Here is a 25,841-nt window from a genome sequence, read left to right as displayed (position 1 = left end):
GATAGGATTTGTGACCAACGGCATTTATTGTAGATATAATCCACAGTAACATGTATACTCTCCCTAAACTCCCACATCCGACAAGAAGAGCATATCACTCTACTAAAGACCATTTTTGCTTCTTCCAATCTGCAGACCCAGAAAATAGCACTGTCTTATTCCTCTACAAAACACTGCTCCAGGCTAACTTAATACTTATGGCTTACATATTTAAGTTTAATCAAGAGACGTATCTCAATAAAACCTATAAGTAAGAAAGAACCCACTCTACTCACTGCTTTGCATTATGTAAGTGTTTGCTTCGTGTTGGCTTTCTGCTGTATTACTGCTCTGTACAGTATCTGTGTTTAAATAATTTCGTCAAAGCAAAGAGCCTATCTTATACTCAGGAGGACTCAGATTTCTTTGTTTTCCCACCACCAAGTTATCACATCTAATTGGACCTTTGACACTGCAAATTTGAGAACATCCAGCAGCCTTTTTATATTTAATTACATGTTCCAATACTCAGGCTGATTGCTGTTGATGAGAAGTTGAGCATTAAATTGGGAAGGAGCAGATTTACAAAAGAGTTAATGGTCAATATATTACTTTCAGGAGATTTTGACTATTTGTATCCAGGATTATGGGAGAAATATTCTTGCAGGAGTTGAGCCTTCAGGAGAGAATGAGAAAAGAAGATAACCAGAGAGGAAAACAAAACAGAGCAGCATTTAATTCAAACATACTTTATTTGCCACACACTCCATTCCCTGATTGAAGAAGAGGCCTGTAGGTGCTTCTACTGTACTTGGTAAAACAGAATGCGTCTCTGGAGGGCACCTTTCCTTTCAGTGAATGTCAGTCTGCAGATCCACAGTGTCATGTCCAGCTGGTGGTTTAACCTGAGGGTCAAGGTTGAGAAGGTGGGACCTTCATGATGCTGTTCGGCTGGCACAGGCATTGAACCCCCACTGTAGCCCTTACTCTGTATCGCAAACCGGCTATTCAGCTAACCGACCTCCACTGTAGGCATAGGGCAGTTTTTAACCAATGTCAAGTCTAGGTTCCGATTTTCATAACTTCACTCTGCCATTCATTCCAAAAATATCCAGCCATTACCACTGAGAAAGTGCAGTAGACCGACCAAAAACTTGGTCTGCTATTTGCTGCTGCAATTTTGGCCCTTTAGCAAGTACAGTACATGAGACTGTTCCGATATGCCTTACTCCTTGTGCATAGGGTTCTTCATTCCACGCTTTCTGCTGTCACCAGTCCCTGACAAGTCTCCCAACACACAGAACACATTGGAAATTCAGAAACTAACTCAATCCACCCTCCGTTTGCTGCAGCTGTTGGAGCGCCTGGCATTGCAAGGCAGTAGCGATCAGGTTGTAAAATAGACTATGTTAACCAGTACCCAGAGAAAAGTGTCATTAATCAAATAGATTTCAAAATGATCTTGATGCCTGAGAAGAATGTCATAGATTGCAAATAGCGCTTGGAATAAAGATTTATAGTGAGACACAAGAGCTTTTCACTAAAAAAAAGTGTCTGTCCAAAGAACTGAGATCTGAATAAGCATGGTCTGATATCTTATAACTAAAGCTGTGCAGCAAAGGTCAGACATAAGCACCGTAACAAAGGACAATAAATGTGGCTTTGTGTGAGAAGGCAAGGCAGGTTTGCCCCTTTGCTGTGCATTTGCTTACACTGATAAACTTGGGGATCGGAATCTGCTCATGTCCCTCGGTGATTGTGTAGAAAAGCATGTCTTCCAGTCCTGGCATCAGGCCCGGTTTGTGCTTCCTCCTGGGGACAGACAAGCGCAGTAAGAGGGACGATAGATCACATTTCAACAGAGACTGATTAGATGCTGACCTGATTGGGCAGTCAACTGGATCTGTCCAACAGCAACCTGTAGAAGCATTGTTTTGTCTGCAAACTGTATCACTGGCCATCAACCCAGACTATTGGTCAGTAAAAATAGGCTGATCATTTTATGCTGGCAGTTTCATTTCCTTTACAGAGCACCCTAGTTCACACCTTGGCATTTGATTTGGTTTTACATTCAGATTAAAATAGTGTACGAAGGAACTTTATTTTACACGTTCACCATCCAGATTAAGATGAACAACAGCAAGTAACATTTAAATAGCACATGATAAAGATTTCACGATGCTTCATCACAGAGGATCCTAAGCACTAATGGAAGAATTAAGAGAGATGGTTGAGGCAGTACCTTTGGAGGAGATTTTTGAAGGTTCAAGCGAGGTAACAAGAACTTGCATTTATTGCCTTCAGGATTCCCAAAGTGCCTCACATCTAATTTCTGGCTTAAGTGCAGTTACTGAGGTGATGTAGGCAAGCACAATGGTTAATTTGCAGACAGCAAGATTCCACAAACAAGTAAGAGGAATAACCAGTTAATATATTGATGATGACATTTGAAGGATGCATGGTGGCCAGGATGCACTTCGTTGCTTGTCTTTGAAGAGTGCCAAGGATCTTTCACAATTATTGGAGCTACTGATTACTGCTTTGATTGAACTTTTTGCCCAAAGGTGAATAAGCAATAATTACTTCAGGAGAATTTTCCAGAATGTAGGGCCAGAATAACTGAAGATAGAGTGTAGGTAGGTCAGTGCATAGGAGGGCAGAATCAAAACAGAACATGTGAACATATAGCTGGAGAAGACAACTGAGGGTAGAATGAGGTGAAGCCAGAAAGGGAATTGTAAATAAACCATTTTAATGGGGATATGGAATCAAAAGAGGTCAACAAGGATGGAATAATAGGAGAACAAGATACATAGACAGCAGAGTTTGAAGAGTTACAGAATCACAGAGTTGTTATAGTATAGAAGAGGGCAATTTATCCCATTGCAGCTGTACTGGCTCTCCAAATGAACAATTCATTTAGTGCCATTCTCCCACTTTCTCTCCATAATCCCGCACTTTCTTCTTTTTGCGATAATCATCTAATTCCCTTTCTAAAGATTTAACTGAACTTGGCTCCATTACACTCTCTGCTACTGCATTCCACACCTTAAGCACTTTTGCTTCTTTTACCAATGACTTTAAATCCATGCTCCCTCATTTTTAATCCTTTCATGAATGGGAACAGTTTCTCCCTATCTCCTCTCATGACTTTGAATATCTTTGATCTTGCATAGCACTCCTTTTGTCTTTGGAGGCTTTGAGCACTCTCATCATCTGTTCCATTCGTTCTTTCTCCCTCTTTGTCAACAACCTTCATTTTCCAGCCCTGTTCAGTTCTGAAGAGGAGTCATGGGACTCAAAACATTAATGCTGCTCCTCTCCACAAATGCGGGCACATTTTTTCCACCACTGTTTTATTTCAAAATAGCCTTCTTGGTCTTGTACTCTATGCCCCTATGCATAAAACCTAGGATACTACATGCTTTATTAATCCTGCTCTCAACTTACACGGTGGCTCAGTGGTTAGTGCTGCTGCCTCACAGCGCCAGGGACCAGGGTTCAATTCCTGCCTTGGGCAACTGTATGTGTGGAGTTTGTACATTCTCCCTGTGTCTGTGTGGGTTTCCTCCAGGTACTCTGGTTTCCTCCCACAGTCCAAAGATGTGCAGGTTAGGTGAATTGGCCATGCTAAATTGCCCGTAGTGTTAGGGTAAATGTAGGGGAATGTGTATGGGTGGGTTGCTCTTTGGAGGGTTAGTGTGGACTTGTTGGGCCGAAGGGCCTATTTCCATGCTGTAGGGAATCTAAACTTGCCATGCAACCTTCAGTGACATGCACATGTAACCCAGGTTCTTCTGCTCCAGCACTCCAAACAGAATTGTGTCATTCACTTGTCCACCCATTGCACCAACTTGTCCATATCCGATTGAAGTTCTACATTATTTTCCTCAAAGTTCATAGCACTTATAAATTTTGTATCATCTGCAAATTTAGAAATTGTGCCATGTGAATCAAGATCCAGGTCATTAATATAACAGGAAATGTCAGAATCCTTATACTGACCACTAGGAACCCTCATCCAGCCTGAAAAACATTCATTAACCACTACTCAGTTTCTTATCAGTCGGCCAGTTTCATATCCATGTTGCTGCTCTCCTTTTCATAAGGTATAATATTGCTCACAAGTCTGAGTGGCACTGTATCAAACTAAGTTTGGAAGTCCACATATCTCACATCAACCTTCCATTACCTCTTTAAAAATCTCCAAATTAAATTTGATTTTCCCTTCATGAACTCATGCTAGCTTTCTTTAATTAACCTATATTTGCCCATGTGACTATTAATTTTGTTCTAAATTATTGATTCTAGAGGTTTCTAAGCGACCAACGTTAAACTGACTGGTCTGTAGTTCCTTGGCTTATCCTTACATATTTTTTGAACCTTTGCAATTTTTCAGTTGTCTGCCTTGAACCATAAGTCTAAGGAAGACTGAAAAATTATTGCAAGTGTTTTTGCAATTTCCACCCACATTTTTCTCAGTGCTTGGATGCACCTAATCCCATCCTGGTTTCTTATCGACTTTAAACACACACAGTCTATCCAGTTAGAAAGGTGTAGAGTACAGGTATAGAGCAGGACCACTGGCAAGATGACCACTAGAGAAAGTAAAAATGGAGGTTATGTATATTAGAGAGAGTTTTCAGCAATTGGTGGATGATATTGTGGAGGTAAAACTAGATGGTCTTTTGAATAGATGAGATAAATATACAGTAGTTTTAAACTAATGCATATAGACATGGAACATTGGAGTTGAGGTGATGAGCATGGTATAGAGCCATAGAGATGTACAGCATAGAAACAGACCCTTCGGTCCAACCCGTCCATGCCGACCAGATATCCCAACCCAATCTAGTCCCACCTGTCAGCACATGGCCCATATCCCTCCAAACCCTTCCTATTCATATACCCATCCAGATGCCTCTTAAATGTTGTAATTGTACCAGCCTCCACCACATCCTCTGGAAGCTCATTCCATACATGTACCACACTCTGCGTGAAAAAGTTGCCCCTTAGGTCACTTTTATATCTTTCCCCTCTCACCCTAAACCTATGCTCTCTAGTTCTGGACTCCCCGACCCCAGGGAAAAGACTTTGTCTATTTATTCTATCCATGGCCCTCATAATTTTATAAACCTCTATAAGGTCACCTCTCAGCCTCCGATGCTCCAGGGAAAACAACCCCAGCCTGTTCAGCCTGTATGCATTCTCACAGAAAAGAATGCTTTGAGATGAAAATCAGCCTGCAGGTCCATTTGTCAGGAGAGATTGGAAGACAATCATATGTGAGTTGATACAGGATTGTTCAGAAGCAACATACCTGAAGGTCAAGAAACAGGTCACCCTATCCTTTCAGCCAAGAATACGAGAGGAACAATCAGTTAAAATTGTTCATGAGAAAACATATTTGTTTTGTTTTAAGTCCTCAAGATGTCAACTATGAATGAGTAACAGATAGCTAATATACAGGATCATACCGTAACAATACCATATATGTGTATTATTGTATTTGTTTTACTGTTAAAGAGGTATTCATTGTGGATAGGGTTATAACTATGGCAGAAAGATGATGGGAGAAAAGTAGCTTGAGGAAGCAATCTCTTAAATAAATTGGTCCGTTTTACTTTCACACCTTTTAATAAGGCAAACTCCTGCATTTACACAGCGCCTTATAACAACTCAGAAGCATGCCAAAGCATTTCAGTACAATAAATGACTACATCGTAACTGATTTCTTAGGTAACTATGGAAGTCATTTTGCACACAGCAAGGTTCCACAAGTAAGACTCATTGAAAGAATATTGTCTAAGATACTGGAAGACACTCAAAATTAGAACATTTTTTTAATTGTTCTAATTTGTTCATGGGATCGTTAGCACTCACCTGAGCCAGTAAAACAGGCATCTGAAGGAAATTTCCAGCATTGTGGTTCAAGTCCAAGGTGTAGGCTTGAATCCAATCTTTTGGCTCAAGGTGAGAGTGCTGACCACTGAATCACAGTTGACACTGCTAAAGTCAATTCACATTTGCATATTGGTAAAATCAAAAATGAGAGTTCTGACAAATGCTTAAAATAGCCTCACTGCCAGCTCGCAGGAATCATTAAACCCCAGAAAGAACTCAATAAAGGACTCCTTTCCAAGACTCTGCACAGCTGAAATTATGCTTTAGGAACACAGAAACAGAAGTAGGCCAGCAACCCCTCGAGCCGGTTCTGCTATAGATTGATTGATCTATGGCTTAACTCCAATGCTTGTCTTTAGCCCATATCTTTTAATGCCTTTGCTTAACAAAACGTTATCTTTTCCATATTTAAAACTAACAACTGATTTAGCATCAACTTCAGTTTGTGGAAGAAAGTTCCAAACCTCTTCCTTCGTGTGCAGAAGTGCTTTTTATTTAAATAGACATATTTAAAATCATGAGGGGATTTGGTAGACAAGTGAGTTGGCAATTAGAAGTCATAGATTTAAAATAATTTGCATAAAAATGAGAGAGGCTATGAGAAATGTCTTCACACAAAGGGTTTTTAAGATCTGGAGCACTACCTGAAAGGGTAGTAAAATCAGATATCATTGGAACTTTAAAGAAAATGGATAAGTACTTGAAGGAGATTGACTTATAGAGTTCCGGGGGAGAAGAAATGGCTAGGACTATATTGGATGTCTCTTTTCAAAGAGCCAGCGCAGGTATGATGAGTCAAGTAGCCTCTTCATTGAAAGATTCTTTGAATCACCATGACTCACCACTCCAATGACATGAGAGACAATACTTCCTGGAACATTACCATCGATGTTGTCAGTAGCCTTAGTGTATTGGGACCATGACATTTGGAAAAATTGCATTTAAGTCATTCATCACTTTGATTTGCTTTACGTGTCATCAGTGACAGATTGTATATCAGGTGAGTGGATGGAAACTTGTTTCTCAGTCTTTGCTGTTACTATTCTGGACAGGCTGCTAGGAGATACACAAGAACTATCCAGGGAACAACTCAGCTTTGCACTGTTTCCGTTCCCTTGAACATCCAAAGTGCAAAACCTCCAGCATGTCACAGAGCAGAGGAAATGTGCTTGCTACTACATAGCACGTTGTGTTGATGCTACAATATATTGTGCCATTTTACCAAGTCTTTTCAGCTACAGTGACAGGAGAATGTGACATCTATTAGAGGATGGTGGGGTAACCGGCTAAGGGGTGTACAATATGATTACATTATAGAAAACTGACTTTAGATTTTCTGGCCATCTGTGTTGGCTGTACAAGTGCGGGGGAATAGAGGGGGAATGGAATGAAACACACACTTTATCTGTGTGTTTCCTCTGGCTACATTGTGTGCTAGAGTGTCAGTACAGTTTCATCTTGTCTTGATGCCACAGATATACAGTATTCAAAAATATTTAATTGAGTATTCAGCTTTTGCAACCGGACTGCACCTATCCCCTCGCACAGCTCATTTTAAATGAACTTAGGATGCACCTTGGATCCTTTTATAGAACATTTTTAGTGCTGTGTTTTTATTGAAGACTTCTTGTTACAAATATTTATGTACACTTATCTGAAAAGACGGTGAGCTTTTTTGGGGGGCAATTATATTTCACAGTTACAAGTTTGAGTTTAAGCATCCCAATTATATAATGCCCACTAAATCACTGGAAAGTGAACCAGAAGTTGAATATGTACAGGCTGATGGTAGAGCAGATGCAGGTGATAGGGCACCTAAAAAAGATTTGTTTTGATATCAACTTTCAGAAGAGGTCAAGCAATCAGAATGTAGAGGCAGGGAACAATTGACATCAAAGCTTACACTGAGGGTTGATTTGGAAGTGCCCCAAATGCAGTATTTTAGGATTGAAGTGGTACAATAGGAAAGGAGACATGGCAGGACAATCAGTAGACAGCTAAGTTGCTCACCATAATGGCACCAACTACATCTTTGGTCCTTGCCATGTTTCCTAATGACCAAATGGAACTTCATCCACATGTCCTGGGTCAGCAAGGAGCCACTTGAAGAATTTTGCCACCTACTACAAGGACATCTGCAGCGAACAGGAAACTAATATGCATGTTGGCAGCGGTTAATCAAGGTCACCATTATCTTCAAATATTTGCATTCAGGAGAGCCAGTTGCACATGTGTCAATCAGGTGACTGAGGACCAGCCCTCACATCTCTTTTCCCACTGAGTAACAATAGAACCGTGACTTAGCTGCCAAGGCAAAGAGTAATTAGTTACAATCTTAGTTATTAACTTTGGTGAATGATGCTGGAATTCTACAGATTAAAGAAGCATAGATTAAGGGTTGTATCTCATCAAGGTTCAAATGATAATGACATCTCAAAACACTGCAAATGTACTACCAGTATTGTCTTCACAAGATCCTCCAAATCCAGTGACAAGAATGGTGGTTCAACAGCAGCATCCTCTCCCAAACTAACCTGTCCAGCATTGAGATGCTGATCTCTCAAAACCAGCTCTGCTGGGCAGGACAAGTTGCTTGTATGTCTAAAATTAGACTTTGGAGTCCTTAGGAGGAGAAAGTGAGGACTGCAGATGCTGGAGATCAGAGCTGAAAATGTGTTGCTGGAAAAGCGCAGCAGGTCAGGCAGCATCCAAGGAACAGGAGATTCGACATTTCGGGCATAAGCCCTTCTTCAGGAGTCCTTATCCCAGCAAAAGTGCTGGAAAATTGTGTTAAAGTAGAAAATCAGCAATGGTCTTATTTAATGGCAGAGCTGAATGTCTTCCTCCTGGTCCTATTTGTTATGTCCTTAAGCCTAACATCTGTGGTAGGTAAGTTACTTGAGAAGATTCTGTGGGATACGATATACATGCATTTGGAAAGACAGGGTTTGATTAGGAGTAGTCAGCATGGCGTTTTGCATGGGAGACCATGCCTCACAAATTTGTTACAGTTCTTTGATGAAGTGACCAGGAAGGTTGATGATGACAGGGCAGTATACGTGGTCTATCTGGATTTCAGTAAGGCCTTTGATAAGGTCGCTCATGGTAGGCTGCTCTGGAAGGTTAGATCTCATGGAATTCAGGGCGAGCTGGCAAATTGGATACACAATTGGCTTGATGGTAGGAAGCAGAGGGTAATAGTGGAAGGATGCTTATTGGACTGTGATGAGAGGGGTGCCTCAGGGGTCGGTGCTGGGCCCATTGCTGTTTGTTATCTATATCAATGATGTGGATGAGAATGTACAAGGCATGATTAGTAAGTTTGCAGATGACACTAAAACAGGCGGTATCATAGACAGTGAAGAACGTCATCAGAAATTGCAGCAGGAACTTGATGAGCTGGGGAAGTGGGCCGAGAAATGGCAAATGGAGTTCAATATATCGAAGTGTGAGGTGTTGCATTTTGGAAAGTCAAATCAAGGTAGGAGTTTCACGGTGAATGGTAAGGTCATAAGGAGTGTAGTGGAACAGAGGGACCTTGGAGTTCAGATGCACAGTTCTCTAAAAGTGGAGTCACAGGTAGGCAGGGCAGTGAAGAAGGCTTTTGGCACAGTGGCCTTCTTCAGTCAGGGCATTGAATATAGAAGTTGGGAAGTTATGTTGCAGTTGTACAGAACGTTAGTGAGGCTGCACTTGGAGTATTGTGTTCAGTTTTGGTCACCTTGCTATAGGAAGGATGTTATTAAACTGGAAAGAGTGCAGAAGAAATTTACAGGGACGTTGTCAGGACTCGATGGTCTGAGTTACAGGGAGAGATTGGACAAGCTAGGACTTTTTTCTTTCGAGCATAGGAGACTGAGGGGAGATTTTATAAAAGTCTATAAGATGATGAGAGGCATGGAGAGGGTGAATGCACTCAGTCTTTTTCCCAGGGTTGAGGAATCGAGGACTCGAGGGCATCAGTCTAAGGTGAGAGGGGAAAGAATAAATTGGAACCTGAGGGGCATTGTCTTTTTATAGAGGGTGGTACACATTTGGAAGTGGAAGTAGTTGAGGCAGGTACATTGACAACATTTCAAAAGCATTTGGACAAATACATGGATAGGAAAGATTTGGAAGGATATGAGCCAAGTGCAGGGAAATGGGGTTACTGTGGATGGACATTTTGGTCAGCATGGACCAGTTTGGGCTGAAAGGCCTGTCTCCCTGCTGTAGGACTCACTATTCTATGTAGCGTATGCTTGACTTGGAACTCAGTTGCAGATAGAGACTCCCAAGAGGACAGGGGAAATTTAGAAATGTCCTTAAAGCCTCCCTGAAGAGGCCAAACATGCCCCACTGACTCATGAAAGACCCTGGCTTTACACCAACCAAAATGAAGAAGACTTACTTAGGAAGATACGATACCATCAGAGACTGTGACAGAAATACCGAGGCCGAGTGAAGCTATCAGAGGGAGCACTTAAATATGCAAAGAATCCATTTACTTGAGTCTTTAATCATTCCCTGCCCATATGTGGCAGAGCCTGTCAAGCCTGTCAAGCCTGTCAAGCATGATTGGACTCAGCCATCTCAGAATCTATTGAATTGGAATGAAGCCAGGTTATCCTCAATTCAGAGAGACTGTCTAAAAAGATTATGAAGGGAGTAAGTTGTGCTCCAATTAACTGTTTGTTCCAAATAAATAGGCTAGGGAGGTTGGATGGGGTGTGTGGTCACTATTTGAAGTTTGTAAGTCCAGAATCAGGTTAATTAGTTGTCAGGAGAAGATGATTCTTTTCCCAGAGAATAGTGGTCCTGTGGAGCACACTACCATCAGGTTTGGAAATTAATTTTCCCCTAATTGGATTCATTTTTGCTAAAAATATGTGTTGCTGGAAAAGCGCAGCAGGTCAGGCAGCATCCAAGGAGCAGGGGAATCGACATTTCGGGCATAAGCCCTTCTTTAGGAATGAGGAGGGTGTGCCAAGCAGGCTAAGATAAAAGGTAGGGTGGAGGGACTTGGGGGAGGGGCGTTGGGAATACATAGGTGGAAGGAGGTTAAGGTGAGGGTAATAGGCCGGAGTGGGGGTGGGGGCGGAGAGGGAAGAAGATTGCAGGTCAAGAAGGCTGCTGAGTCTGAGGGTTGGGACTGAGACAGGGTGGGGGGGAGGGGAAATGAGGAAGCTGGAGAAATCTGAGTTCATCCCTTGTTGTTGGAGGGTTCCTAGGCGGAAGATGAGACGCTCTTCCTCCAGACGTCGTGTTGCCATGGTCTGGCTTTTTGCTAGTAGATTACATTGACTTTGGTAGAGAGTGTACTGTGATGCACATGGCATCCATTTGCTTTGACCAGGCTGGATAGAGCAGAGGGTTTTTACTTATATTTCATCACTGAGTTGGGTTGCCGGAATGTTGCTTGCAGGCAGCTTGTCACCTGTATCCAGAGCTGAGCTAACACTGCATCCGCCAAATGTGACAAAGCTGACTTACTCAAACAACACTTTTTGACCAAAAACTTGCATATTTGTTTTATTCCTTCACAGAATGAGGGGGAGAATACTCATTCCGAATTGCCCCGGAGAAGATCGTGAGCTACCTTCTTGAACCACTGCAGTCTGTTATGTCATTGTAAATTCAAATGTTTATAACTTGTAGATTAAATGACGCGAAAAACTGCTCACAGAAGGTTAATTATTTTTAAGCGCTTATTTTTGAGCAGGACTTTTTTTCCGTCCCGTGCACCATATGAATGCATTTCTATTTATGATGTGTTTTGAATAAGGTGAGACACTACAACATAGAAGCACTTGTTGGTTCATTCTTTATAATCACGGTTAACCTGCCACAACACAACAAAAAAAATTCAACATAAACCATAATGTTTTACTCAATTTACTTCATTGCTTCGGATAGCTTCAGAAAGCTACTGTTTACCCAGTCAAATCCACTCAGATTGTCAATAGGAAATGATTGTGACAACTCAGTATTATCTATTTGTCTTTAATCTACGATGTAAACTTTAAAATTCACGAAGCTTCGAAATAAAGTACACGAAAGGAGCAAAAGTGAGATAGGTTCGACCTGTCAGTATCAACAAAAATTAAGACTGGAGATCTAACGTCAAATTAATATTAATCAGCCTCTTTCTCTTCACATACGCTGACAGATCTACGACGTGGCTGTGAAGTAAACTGGAGTTGATCTGTGGCGCGTGTTTTACTCACGGTTCTTTCTGAACGTCTCCATGCTCATTTTTTTTCACCGGGGACTTCGAGGCTTTCAGAAGGGGATTTCTATCAGCACCGCTCACGCCGCTCGTCGCCCGCCCCCTGGGGGAATGTTGCCATGCCCACAGTCGATTGACAAAGCTGTTGGATTTCCCCAAAACATTTTCGACTCGAAAGTGACAGGCTCCAGCTGTGAAGGAAGGTAGTGATTTTAAACGATGCATTCCTGACTAACACCTAGCGCATTTCCCTCTTTCTCTAATATATCTGCCTAGTCAACTCTTCCTTTCTTCTTCCCTTTCACTAACTCTGTTTTTCCCCCTCCTCCCCCACTCTCAAACTGTCAGTCAATTTTCCTCCTCTCTTCTATCTATCAACGTTGAACACGCGGTGCTGGCAAACTTTACAAATGTAGGTGGGACTAAAACGACAGGGCTCCCGTCCAAACAGAAACGTCGCTCCCTGGAAGGCGGTGCCCCGACTCTGTCAGGCTGTCTGGTCATTGCTGACATCAGTTAGATTTGCCACTGGGCTGACGACTGGATGGTGAAAGCGGTAATGACATTATTGACACTTGACATCTATTCTAGTGTGAGGGGAACAGGAGGACGAAAGGTATCACGTAAGAGCTTCTAATTCAGTACTTCACACCCAGCCCAGGCTGACATGTACACGATAAAACGAACTGTGAATACTGCAGATCTGATACAAAAACAGAAATTGCTGGGAAAATTCAGCAAGTCCGGCCAGCATCAGTGGATTGAGACCAGTGACCCTTTTTCCAGAATTGATGGTACTAGGAAAAGATGATATATATATATATACTGATGACAGGGGTAGGAAGGAGTGAGTGGATAGGTGGAAAGAGATAGGAAACAGAGAGACAGAAAAGTTAGGTAGACAAAGGGAAGAACAAAATGCTGATAATGGGGACCATAAGTAGGTGAAAATGGGTTGGCTGTCAGAAAGCAGCTCATGTCATAACAAGGCCTGGGGTGTGGGACTGGGTAAAGTACATGGAAGGAGGTGGTTAGGCTCTAAAATTACTGAATTTGATACTGAGTCCTAAAGGCTTCAGGATCCCCAAGCAGAAAATGAGATGTCGATCTTCTAGCTTGTCACCCAGTCTGTGTTTTGTCTCCCCGGGATGGAGGAGATCATATTGTGAGCAGCAAATACAGCAAACTAGATTGAATAAGGTGCAGGTAAATCAGTGCTTTCACCTGAAAGGTGTGTCTGGAGCATTGGACAGTGAGGAAGGAAGAAGCAAGTAGGCAAGTGATGCACCTTATGTGATTGCATGGGAAGGTGCCATGTGGGTATAGGGAGGTATTAGGAGTGGAGAAGGACTGGAACAGAGTGTCCTGGAGGGTATAATCCCTGCACAATGCTGACAAGGGAGGGGAGGGAAATATGTGTCTGGTGGCAGCATCTCACTGAGGTGGTGGAAATAGTGACTCATGATGCTGTTGGTGTAGAAAGTGAGGACCTGAGGTGGGGGGTGCGGAACACCTGATTGGTGTTATAGGACAGAAGAGAAGGGGTGATAGCAGAAGTGCAGGAAATGGGTCAGTCATGGCTGAGCGTCCTGTCAACAACAGTGGCGGGAAATACTTGGTTGAGCCAAAAAGTGGACATGTCAAAGGCCCCAGGAAGGAGGCATCATCAGGACAAATGTAACAGAGATGGAGAAACTGAAACTGGGAGAATGGAATGGAGTCTTGACAGGGAGAAGAGTGTGAGGATATATTGTCCAGATACCTGTAATCTGTTGATATAGTGGCCAATATCTCTGACACCTAATTCCATTTATGTGGATAGGCTGGCCACTTTATCTTGAATTCTCTGCCCAAAGGGAGGCCTTTGAAAACTATTCACTGATTTGCTGCAAAGTGCAATGTTTTTTACTACATGTAGAGCAAGAAGGAAGATTCTGAGTCTACCTCAGCTGGACTAGGGTGTGAAGCCTGTGCTGTTAGCACTAATCTGATCCACATGCTATATTTTGTCATGATTAGATTAGATTAGACTTACAGTGTGGAAACAGGCCCTTCGGCCCAACAAGTCCACACCGACCCGCCGAAGCACAACCCACCCATACCCCTACATTTACCCCTTACCTAACACTACGGGCAATTTAGCTTGGCCAATTCACCTGACCCGCACATCTTTGTGACTGTGGGAGGAAACCGGAGCACCCGGAGGAAACCCATGCAGACACGGGGAGAACGTGCAAACTCCACACAGTCAGTCGCCTGAGTCGGGAATTGAACCCGGGTCTACAGGCGCTGTGAGGCAGCAGTGCTAACCACTGTGCCACCGTGCCAGTCCCAGGATATGGACCGAGTGCAGGAAGGTAGGATAAAGCTGGCTTGTTTTTCAGTTGGTGCCGATATAATGCCCAAGCTGCCTCTTTCTGTGCTGTAAAACTCTCTTTGATTCAATGATAAAAAGTAAGCACATTCATCTTGGCCAATGATATTTTGCAACTGACTACAACACATACCTTTAAAATCTGTATAGTAAAAACCAGGGTTTTATTTTCCCATATGAAGATGACACTTTACTCTAAGCAATCATGCCTATCTCTCTCTCTTTCTCTCTCACTCTCCCTCTCTCTCCAGAAATAAGTAGTCTCCATTTTTTTGAAGCACCGTAGGACAGGTAAATTATTTGAATAATTACAAGTTAGTTAGTAAAGACTGCATCTTTTTATTTTACTCTGTTTTTGATTGTGTGCAGTTCTGGTCACAAAAATGATGAAATTGTACTGGAGAGGGGTCAGAGGAGATTCATGAGGATGTGCTAGGATTGGGAAAATGCAGCTATGAGGAAATATTGGATAGGCCAGAGCTGTCCTCCTTGGACCAGGGGAGGCTGAGGAGAGATTTGATTGAGATATGTGAAATTGTGAGGGTGCCAGGAGACAGTGGAAGTGAAAAATAAAATGTTTTCCTTTGCAGAGAGGCAGTGACTAGGGCCATAGATTTAAAGTGAACACTGAAAATACTCGAGCAGACACGAGGAAAATCTTCTTCACCTGGACGGTGGTAGGGGTCTGGAACTCACTGCCAGGAAGGGCAGTAAAAGCCTCCCAGGATATGGACCGAGTGCAGGAAGGTAGGATAAAGCTGGCTTGTTTTTCAGTTGGTGCCGATATAATGCCCAAGCTGCCTCTTTCTGTGCTGTAAAACTCTCTTTGATTCAATGATAAAAAGTAAGCACATTCATCTTGGCCAATAACAACAACAACAACAAAAAATTAAAGGAGACAAGAGGGAAAAAAAAATTGCCCTGCGCATAGAATGGACAACAAACCTGCATGCCAGTCTGAGGCCAGAGTCATATTGAAATTGTCTGTACTTGGAGGAAGGGATACCTACACTTAAGTGTACAGCAACTGTAGATGACTGGACTCAAGCATTCCTGAAAAATGTCAAGTATCTTCACTGACTCATGGGCATCCCTGGCCTATGACTAAAATGGAGGGCACGAAGGACATTGAGAGACCTCGTTGGTAACATGCAGGGGTGAAGTCGTCAAGGCATCAGAGGAAACATACAAGCCTCCCATGAGAGTGAGTTCTGGAGCAGAGATGCTAGAGAAAGGGAGCTGCCATTTGAGGAGCTTGTCTGACTTGCTACTAACCAGTGAGTAGTTTCTAAGGTATCGTGAGTTCTGTGGGAGCAAATATTTGTTTGAGGAGAGGAGCACTTTTGGGATTGATTGATTTTTCTCCCAGCAGAGATGCTGCTGCACACATTGGCTGAAACGGATCCTTTTGGACCAGCAACACAATGATTTACAGAATCAGCTGTGCTCAATAGGTGGTGATGAGTTGGAAGGTTCAGGAGAGAAGTGGAGAGTCTGAACTCTGCCAGCTCATCACCTCACCCTCCCCGCTGCTTCTGTCCTTCCTAAACCCTTGTGCTTGCTGCCTCTCTTGTTTCAACTTTGTCACTGACTATCCCCCATTTCCTGCTTCCTTTACGCAGCCAGAAGGAGGGTCTGGGTTCACATGTGACTCCAGGCCTGAAGCAACATGGTTTCTCTCTTAACTGTATCAAATAGAGGTTAAATAACTCCAAATGAGGCAGGAATCCACAAATCACCCTTTATTTACACACGAACAGTCCTTGACTAATGTATTGCCTCAGAGTCAGGCACCATAGTGTCAGTATCTCTGACACTCAACCTTTTTATGTCTGTCAGGGTTCCCTGATTGGACCAGATTAACAGCCTGAATCAGGGAACTCTTATTCTATGAGATCCAGCTGGTTGATCTTGTTACAATCACTACATCCCTCCCCCTCTGAGTGTATGGATATAGGCCAGTCTGTTTTACTTGGAGAGCATCCTGGGGTGTTTTAGCACTGGGTCAGGTTCCTCCAACCTGGCATCCGATACAGACATGGGAGTTCGCTTCTTGTGCCAGGAGTGCCTTGATAGAATTTCACTCTCTTCCGGTGGCAAAGATGTCAAGGTGGCTACTTCTGCCACCTCCATCTCTGATTCAGAGGACTTGACAATGTTTGATGGAGACAGTTAATCCACAGGTTCCAGCAGCACTTCTGAAAGTTCTGAGGGACAGAGCTTGTTTTGTTCCCACATGTTTAAAAATTTACGGTTTTCATATGATCCACATGTTTATTCAGGACTGTCGCACCTACCCGAATTTTAGATGTCACTGGTCCTGATCTCGCGTTGACCATGCCTCTTACCCATGCAGGGTCATTTCTGTGATTCTTACACCAAACCTTGTCCCCTGTACAAAAATTCTCTTTTGCCTGATGGAGTCTTGGGTCCAGGATTGGATTTCCAGATGTTGTTTGACCCTTCTTCTACCTCACCTCCCCCTGCCCCTAGGTTTGGGATGATCAAACTTAACCTGGTCTTCAACCCATTACAACTTTGTCAATGCTATCCCTGTAGTTGTATGTGGGGTGGTCCTATAATCAAAGAACCGTGACTGGTTGGTATCTGGTGAGGCTGTAAGCTGTTTCTTCAATCCAACCTTCAAAGTTTGGACCGCTCTTTCTGCCAGGCTATTTCATGCTGGTTGGTATGGAGCTGTCCTTGTATGTTGAATTATCTGTGACCAACATTTCCGTGACTCCGTGTGTTGCAGAAGATGTATGCAGTTTTTCTGTTGTTGTTCCAGTGTTTAACAAATGGACTCTGTGCACAAGTCCAACCAGTTTGAATCTACAATGACTAAGAACACTGAACCCATGAAATGACCTGCATTGTTGATGTGCAACTGAGTCCAAGTTTTACCCGGCCATTCCCATAGATGTGGGGGAGCTGCTGGCTTTAACTTTTGTCCTTGTTGACATTCTGGGCACTGCCCCACCAACACAGCTGTGGCTGCATCCAAGCTTGGTCACCAGATATAACGCCTTGCCAACATCTTCACTTTGGAAACCCCTGGATGGTCTTGGTGGAGTTTAACCAGTATTAGATGGCAAGCTTTGTTCAGGACAACTACTCATGCCCCCATAATATTCCATCCTGTACTGTGAGCTAATCTCTTCAGATCTAAAAACGTTTCAATTCTAGTTGTAATTGCTCCATGGTTTCCCCCATTAATATGAGTTGTTTCAGTTTAAAAAGGACTGGATCTTTCTGTGTCCAAAGTCTGATATTGTTAACTGTGACCGGGAGTGTGTCCAGAAAATGTAATATCATGGTAGACTCTTCCATTGGGTGTTCTGAAGAAGGTTCACTGGACCCAAAACATTAACACTGATCTCGCTCCACTGGCAAACCTGCTGCCTTTTTCTGGCAGTTTTGGCTTTTGTTTCTTCCATTGGGGCATCTGCTAATGGGAGGTGGCTCAATGCATCCGTATTCGCTACTTGGCCTCCTGGACAGTGTTCTAACTTGTAAATATACGCACGTAGTATTAGAGCTCACCGCTGAATGTGGCCTGAAGCTATGGGCAACAGTGCCTTGTCCTCTTTAAGCAGACCAAGTAGGGGTTTATGGTCTGTGATTGTCACAAATGTTCATCTATAAAAGGTATTGGTGGAATTTCCTGACTCCAGATATAACCACCAATCCTTTGTTTCCTATTTGGGCATATTTATGCTCTGCATTAGCCAAAGTCCTGAATGCAAAAGCTGTTGTGTGTCCCTTGTCATTGGACCATCTATGAACTAATACCACCCTGAAGTCATACATGGAGGCATCGCACATCAATATTAGATCTTTCTTGGGATCATAATGACCTTTGAGGATGATAGCTGTTTCTTTACTTCATTGAAAGCTAGAGTTTGTCTATCTATGAGACCATTTCCAAGGCTGACCTTTTTTAGGAGATAGTGCAAAGGTACCAGGATGGATGCCAGCTTATGTATGTACTTTCCATAATAACTTACCAGTCTAAGTGACTATCTAAGCCCCTCAGAGCCAGAGCATCTTTGAGCACCCTCACTTTATATTTTAATGGGTGTAACCCAGTCTTATTTACTCTGTAGCTAAGTGGGTCACTTGGAGCCAAAAGAGAAAATGCTGGAAAATCTCAGCAGGTCTGGCAGCATCTGTAAGGAGAGAAAAGAGCTGATGTTTCGAGTCTAACTGACCCTTTGTCAAAGCTTTGACAAAGTTTCCTGCCTTGGAAACATGCCTTAGGACTACATCCAAATTCTGAGTTGTCCTTATTGGTTTTCCCTGTTATCAGAATGTCACCTAGGTAAATGGTGACCTGAGGTAGACCTTGTAAATGTCCTCCATTGTTTGCTGAAACATTGAACATGCTGACAATACCCCAAATGGCAGTCTCATATATTGGTACAAGCCTTCATGGGTATTAATTGTAGCAAACTCTGGGAATCCTCTTCTAAACGCAATTGCGAGTCAGTGTGGCTCAAGTTCTGCTTTGTGAATTACACAATGAATTTCGCTCTATTAAGCTTGGGCCTGAGCCTTTTACTATAATCAGTGGTAACTGAATCAGCTGCTTCACATAAGAGACCGGAACCGAAGTTGTACCTTTAATCTTTAAAGGTTCCCTGGTATAGGTTCTCAGCCTAGCTGAGGTCTTGCGGAAAGTTGAGGGCCGGAGTCCAAAGCAAATTTTATTAAAACTGGTTCTGCAATCACTGATATGGCCGCACTGGTATTCACCCCCATTAGAATTGGATAACCATTTAACCAGATTTATCTTGCTGAGTTCTGATTTTAATGTTGCTAAGCAATTTAAATTCCAAATCAGATGTATGTAGACTTTCCAGGGTATGAACTTTCCTGGATACCCTCCTGAATACCGGCCTATGAGATATCCTATACAATTTACGTCTATTTGGACTCTTTTACTGTCTTGAGTCCACATACCAGCAATGTTAGGGTTGTCCATTTTTGAGAGACACAAGATGGCTGGCAGCTAAGCTGTCCCTCTGGTCCTGCACAAAATGGTTGACAAGAGGTTAAACAGAATTAAAAACCTGCTCCAGCATTTAAGTGGGACACAATGGTACCTTTGAGAAGGTGTTATTCTGAGGCAAAAGGGAGCCTTGAACAAGCAACAGCTGCAAGTAGATTTGTTAGAAATATTAGAATCCCTACAGTGTGGAAACAGGCCCTTTGGCCCAACAAGTCCACACTGACCCTCCGAAGAGTAACCTACCCAGACCCATTCCCCTACATTTAGGGGATGCACCTAACCTACACATCCCTGAACAATATGGGCAACTTTAGCAGTCAGTTCACCTGACCTGCACATTTTTGGATTGTGGGAGAAAACCAGAGCACCCGGAGGAAACCCACACAGGCACAGGGAGAATGTACAAACTCCACACAGTCAGTCACCTGAGGTGGGAATCAAACCTGGGTCCCTGGCACTGTGAGGCAGCAGTGCTAACCACTGAGCCACCATGCCAACAGTTTAATAAGAAACATCCAAGGACAGAACAGAGTTAGTTAGGAAAAGGGGTGTAAATCACCCCAGAAGACAGTCAGCCTAGCTCATCATGCAGCTGTAAAAACAGTAGATAAAAGTATTCTGCATTAATTAGTTGTTTTTTTGAAGTTATTCATAAATATAAGAAATAGGTTATAGTTAAAGATTATTCCGATAATCACAGAGACAGATTTCAATGTAATTATAGATACACATATGTAACAAAATGCAAAGATCATTAAAAGCATTATGGGAAACGATTTGAATAGATGTGAAAGTTAATTAGTCTCGTGAAGCTTTTCTTTATCACTAAAGGAATGCCTGGTGTACCCTGTAAGAAACAAATTGCTCGCAACTCATCAGATAAAGAGTGCTAACTGTAGGGGTAGATATAAAACTTTACAAATAACTAACTTTATAATATAAATTAATACTACAAATCTTACAGCATTTAAGATGCACCAAATATCTTTTGTATTTTTTAATATATAATTAGGACAGTGCCAAAATGTAAGAGTAATAGAATTTGATACAGAGGGTGGTACGTGTATGGAATGAGCTGTCAGAGGAAATGGTAGACGCTGGTACAATTGCAACATTTAAGAGGCATTTGGAGTAGTATGTGAATAGGAAAGGTTTAGAGGGATATGGGCCAGGTGCTGGCAGGTGGGACTAGATTGGGTTGGGATAACTAGTCGGCATGGACGGGTTGGACCAAAGGGTCTGTTTCCGTGCTGTACATCTCTATGACTCTATGAATACAATGAATAACAGAATTCAAGTAGTCTTATAGATAAGTAAGATTGGGACTTGTGCAAAAGGAGTATAGCCAAGAGCTTTGGAATGTGAATTATTAGGATGCATGGAAGATCCCAAGGCCTGCTGACTACAATGTTTAGATCTTGGGAACCTAGGGATGTCCGTAGGAGCATTCATCGTTGATTAGGTGTTTCACGGGATTGGATGCATAGAATAAGAGGAAGGGCACAGTGACTACTTTGTATGTGATTATTGTAACACAAAATGTATAAAATACTGTATCCCACTGTGAAAATCAGGGGAGCGTCATTGACCTGTCTTCTGATCTGAGCTGAAGTTTAAGAGGACAACTGCGCCCTCATGTCAAGGCCAGATTCAGGAGAGTCAGTGGCCCTCTCCCTGCATGATCTGGTGACTACCTAAATAAAGACTGCCATGTACCTGAGTTCTGCCTGCCTCCTGCAGCTTTGTCCTCAGTTGGGGGTTTCACTCCTATAAGCAACAACTACAATGGTTTGCCAGCCAGGTTCCTGAAGAAAATGTTAAACCGTTTGGCTGAGCCCTTGCATTGTTTTAGAGTTTTGCTGTGGGCTGACTGAGAGTGGGCTGCTCAGGATATGTCCTGAATGAGGCTATGCAATTACCTGTACTCAAGTGGTGTTCCCCAAGCTCTGTCGGACTGGCAGGGATGTCCACTTTCATCGGAATACCCTTCAACTCATTTGCTCCACTTGCTGCATTTTCCAATGATAAAACCAGTTGTCACGCCTGTTTGAAGTCCAGTTGAGCTTCAGTTAATGGGCATTTTTGCATAGTTACATAATTAGTCCGGCCTGCCAAATGGTCTCTAAGTACCTCATTAAGTAAGAAACCAAATTCACAGGCTTCTGCCAGCCGTCGTAACATTGTCAAAAACCCCAATACAGATTCTCCTGGTTCTCAAATTGCTGAGTAAAAGCAATAGCATCTCAGAATTAGGGGAGGCTTGGAGTTGTAATATTCCTTAACTATGTCAGTTGATTCTTGAATGGTTTTAGTATCTGGTACCTCAGGGAAAAAAACTGCTGCTCCAGGGCTGTCAAGAGAATTACTCTTTGTTTTTTACCTGCTGCAGTGTCACTTGTCCAGAAAAAAAATATGTTCTTCCCAAATACTGGGCCCAGTTTTCAACAGCAGGATCGAACGAGTCAAGCTTCCCAAACAAGACGTAAGAAAATGCTTACCCCAACTCAAAAATGATTTTTGCAAGTGAGTTTCTTCAGGATCATGCTGATCTCATCACCACTGAAATAACTCCACAGATGCCAGTATCATGTCCCCAAGTCATATAGTGTGACGCCCAGCTGGCTGACCTCATTACAATCACTATAAGAAGGCCCACATCCTCCTCCTCAGGGCAACAAGGAATTACCAATAAAGTCTTACTAAATTACTTCATATTTTTATTAAACAGAGTCCGCAGAGTACCACGTTCTTACTTTGGTTTGGTCTTTTATATTTTAAGAACTGGCTCTAAATTATATTCATTTGGAACCGCAGCAGCCAAAGAAGAGATTTTCATCCCATCATTCTGAATTGAATTGAAACCACATGGAAAGATAGGGTCTACCTCACTCTGGCAGAGAAGGTTGAAGAGGCTGAATGGCTGACACCTATTCCCATATTCTTAGGTCCTATTTGCATCCTGCTGCATTAGGAATTTCTCACAAACAATGAAATAGAGTTTTAAAGCACAGAAAGGATCCCCCTGTTCCATTGTGTCTGTGTCAGTCATCAAGCACTCTTGTCCTGTTTTCCAGCATTGGACCTGTAGCCTTGTCAGGGAGTGATAGAAGGCAGATCTCAGAAGGGTGTAAATTAGATTACTTACAGTGTGGAAACAGGCCCTTCGGCCCAACAAGTCCACACCGACCCGCCGAAGCACCACCCACCCATACCCCTACATTTACCCCTTACTTAACATTACGGGCAATTTAGCATGGCCAATTCACCTGACCCGCACATCTTTGTGACTGTGGGAGGAAACCGGAGCACCCGGAGGAAACCCACGCAGACACGGGGAGAACGTGCAAACTCCACACAGTCAGTCACCTGAGGCGGGAATTGAACCCAGGTCCCTGGCGCTGTGAGGCAGCAGTGCTAACCACTGTGCCACCGTGCCGCCCACAATAATAGTAGGGAAGTTAAATTCTCCAATATTAACTGGGATAGATAAAGTTTGAAAGGTTCAAAGGGAGCAGAATCCTTAATCCAGAATCCAGGAAAGCTTTTTAAACCAGCACATAGAAAGTCCTACAAGTACTATATTACATACATATTAAGCTCTTCCACATCAAAGAAGAAATGTATGTAGTTATTACTGTGGTGCGGACAATTTATTAAACTTGTCAAATGAAGGGAGGGACACAAAACCCAGTTATAGGCTGAATTCACCAAAACACATCTGATTTCCTACAAATGATTTCTTTGTGATATTTCTGTATTTTAAATTATAAATTGTTGATCACAATGACTGCAATAATTCATTTTTATATCCGTTTTGGTCAATTTTTGCTTTAAGCAGTGTAGATCTCTTGTCATTTTGGCAAAGCAACTAGAATTTAGTTTTGAGCATACAGTGTTAGTACCAAACAATCCCAGGGACAGGGACAGGGACAGCACAGGGTTAGATACAGAGTAAGGCTCCCTCTACACTGCTCCCCCCCCACCCCGCGCCCCATCAAACACTCGCCAGGACAGGGACAGCACGGGGTTAGAAACGCGAGTAAGGCTACCTGTACACTCTCCATCAAACACACGTAGGACAGGTACAGCATTGGGTTAGATACAGAGTAAAACTTCTATTCTTTTAAACTGAAGTTCTAGCCCTCTCTCTTCTTTTAAATGGAAAGTAAAGCTCCCTTGACACTGTTCCCATCAAACATTCTCAGGCTAGGTTCAGCACAGAGTTAGAAAGCGAGTAAAGCTACCTCTGCTGTTTTGAAGAGCAAGTAAATGTTCCTCATGTTTTTTTTAAAAACTGAAATTAAAGCTTCCTTGACTCTTTTAAACTGTAAGTTCCCTCTGTATAGTCCCACCAACCATTCCCGGGATTGGACAGCACGGGGTTAAGTACAGAGTAAAGCACCTTCTACCCTTTTAAACGGAAAGTAAAGCATTCTCTACACTATTCCCATGAAACACTTCCAGGACGGGAGGCATGGGGTTAAAATGACCTATTGCAACAAGTCTCTATCATGGGGCAGAATTTACTGTTGCCAGCTAACTCTTGGAACTCTGTACCTCTGAATATTACACTCTTACAAAATGCAAGAAACAGATTTTAGACGCTACCTTTAAAATATGCTAATTCCAGGCTTGTTTGATACGCATTTACATCAGAATTGTTATGCCAGGTTCTGAACCACATGCTATTTTTCCACAATTAAAACTTTAATTCCAAAAGCCAAACAGTATATTCTAGAAAATATGAATTATGTACCAGATATTTGCAATACATGTATAATTGTAATTTATTGTCACCCAACATTTCCAGCCAGTGCAGATCTGACGTGCAGATTTTTGAGACTTGTCAAATTTTTCTTTGTTAATTTAATCTTGAAAATCATTAGCAGAAGAAGGCAGCACTCCTTTCGGTTAAATTGCAACAATTGTTTCCTCCTTGTAGAATATTAAAAGAGGATATTCATCAGTAAAAACCAGTACAGGATCACTCTCATTTGTCAATTGTTGTGTGGCAGGTGGAGAGTTGACAATAGTTTACACTTTGTCACCAGTAGAGGACACCATTGTTTTTTGGTACAATTTTGAAATGTTCAGTCATAACATGACACAAAACTTGGTTGAAAATGGCAAACTATCCTCTCATAGCTTTTCAGTAGTCTGCTCACAGGCCCCTGGATGTGGCACAGAGTCACAGAAACTTCTCCCTTCTCCTTTATAGGATCTATTTGCCTCACCCCTTACATGAAATAAGTAATAGGAGCAAGAGTAGGCTATTTGGCTCCCTGAGTCTGCTTTGTCATTTGATATGATCATGGATGATCTTCTATCTCAACTTCGCACCCTATCCCAATATCTCTTGATTTAGTAAGTGTCCAAACATCTACCAGTCTCAGCTTTGAATGTATTAATTGACTTGCTGTCCATGGACCTCTGGAATAGAGAATTCCAAAGATTCACAATCTTCTGACTGAAGAACTAGCTCAACTCAGACTGAAATGCTCAGCCCTTGACCTCAAATGTTTATTCCTATTTCTGGACTCTCCAGCCAGGGGAAACAGCTTCTCGGCATCAATCCCATCCAGAATTTGAAACATTTGAAACAAAAAATAACTTCTCATTTTTCTAAACACCAGAGAATATATGCCTATTCCATTTATCTCTTTATGGGAAAGCTCTATTATTTTGGGAATCAATCTAGTGAACTTTCATTGCATCCCACAAAAGCAAATGTATCCTTTCTTAGATAAGAGATTGCAATTCAAACACATAGAAGTGTATAAGACTGTCCCATGAATATCTTTCATTCCTTTTCATTTTAATTCCTTTCTGTGTGAAATACTTGGCTTCATCCTGTGCACTAAATTAATTGCCATTTTTATCCATGATTGACAGCAGACTTTGGTTAATAACAGTTTTGCTAGCCATGGTCAAAAGGAATCCTCTGGGTGAGTTCCAATAACAGGCAAGTTTGGTACCCTCCAGCTGAACTATGAGGACATTTCTAGTATCTGGAGTGAGCAGTAAATCTGTTTCAAATGTACGTACAGCAGTATTCAATACGAGGACTTCATTGAAATGAAGCTTAAAATGTCTGCCTACAGGATACAACCTCATGGTACAGGTAACGTAGAATCCTAATCATGTGGAAGCAGGTCATTCAGTCCATCAAGTCCACACAGACCCTACAAAGAGCATCTCATCTAGACCCACCCCACTACATTTCCCACAGCTAGTCTACCTAGCCAGCAAATTCCTAGACGCTATGGGCAATTTATCATGCCCAATCCATCTCTGGACTATGGGAGGAATCCAGATTACCCATACAAAACCCACACACGCAGGGAGAACATGCAAACTCCACACAG

At 42.4% G+C, this 25,841-nt stretch overlaps 2 protein-coding genes across 2 annotated transcripts in view; one reads left to right on the top strand and one right to left on the bottom strand.

Annotated features, from left to right (window-relative positions):
* The window catches only part of LOC132805838 (glutaminase liver isoform, mitochondrial-like), a 62,460-nt gene extending 50,018 nt beyond the window's left edge, over positions 1-12,442 (bottom strand). The window contains exons 1-2 of the mRNA XM_060821142.1: positions 12,090-12,442; positions 1,692-1,791 (exon numbers count right to left, since the gene is read on the bottom strand). Coding sequence (XP_060677125.1) covers positions 1,692-1,791; positions 12,090-12,316 — 327 coding nt within the window. The 5' untranslated portion in view covers positions 12,317-12,442. The remainder of the gene's footprint in view (positions 1-1,691; positions 1,792-12,089) is intronic.
* A 185-nt stretch (positions 12,443-12,627) lies between these two features.
* LOC132805836 (signal transducer and activator of transcription 5B-like) overlaps positions 12,628-25,841 on the top strand; it is a 153,781-nt gene continuing 140,567 nt past the window's right edge. Inside the window, exons 1-2 of the mRNA XM_060821139.1 lie at positions 12,628-12,647; positions 15,056-15,212. The gene's annotated coding sequence lies outside the window, so the exon portion shown is untranslated. The remainder of the gene's footprint in view (positions 12,648-15,055; positions 15,213-25,841) is intronic.

The sequence above is a fragment of the Hemiscyllium ocellatum genome, chromosome X, assembly GCF_020745735.1.
Source record: "Hemiscyllium ocellatum isolate sHemOce1 chromosome X, sHemOce1.pat.X.cur, whole genome shotgun sequence".
Taxonomy (NCBI): Eukaryota; Metazoa; Chordata; class Chondrichthyes; order Orectolobiformes; family Hemiscylliidae; genus Hemiscyllium; species Hemiscyllium ocellatum.
Note: the sequence above shows the minus strand (reverse complement) of the source record. Positions and strands in the feature narration are given on the sequence as shown.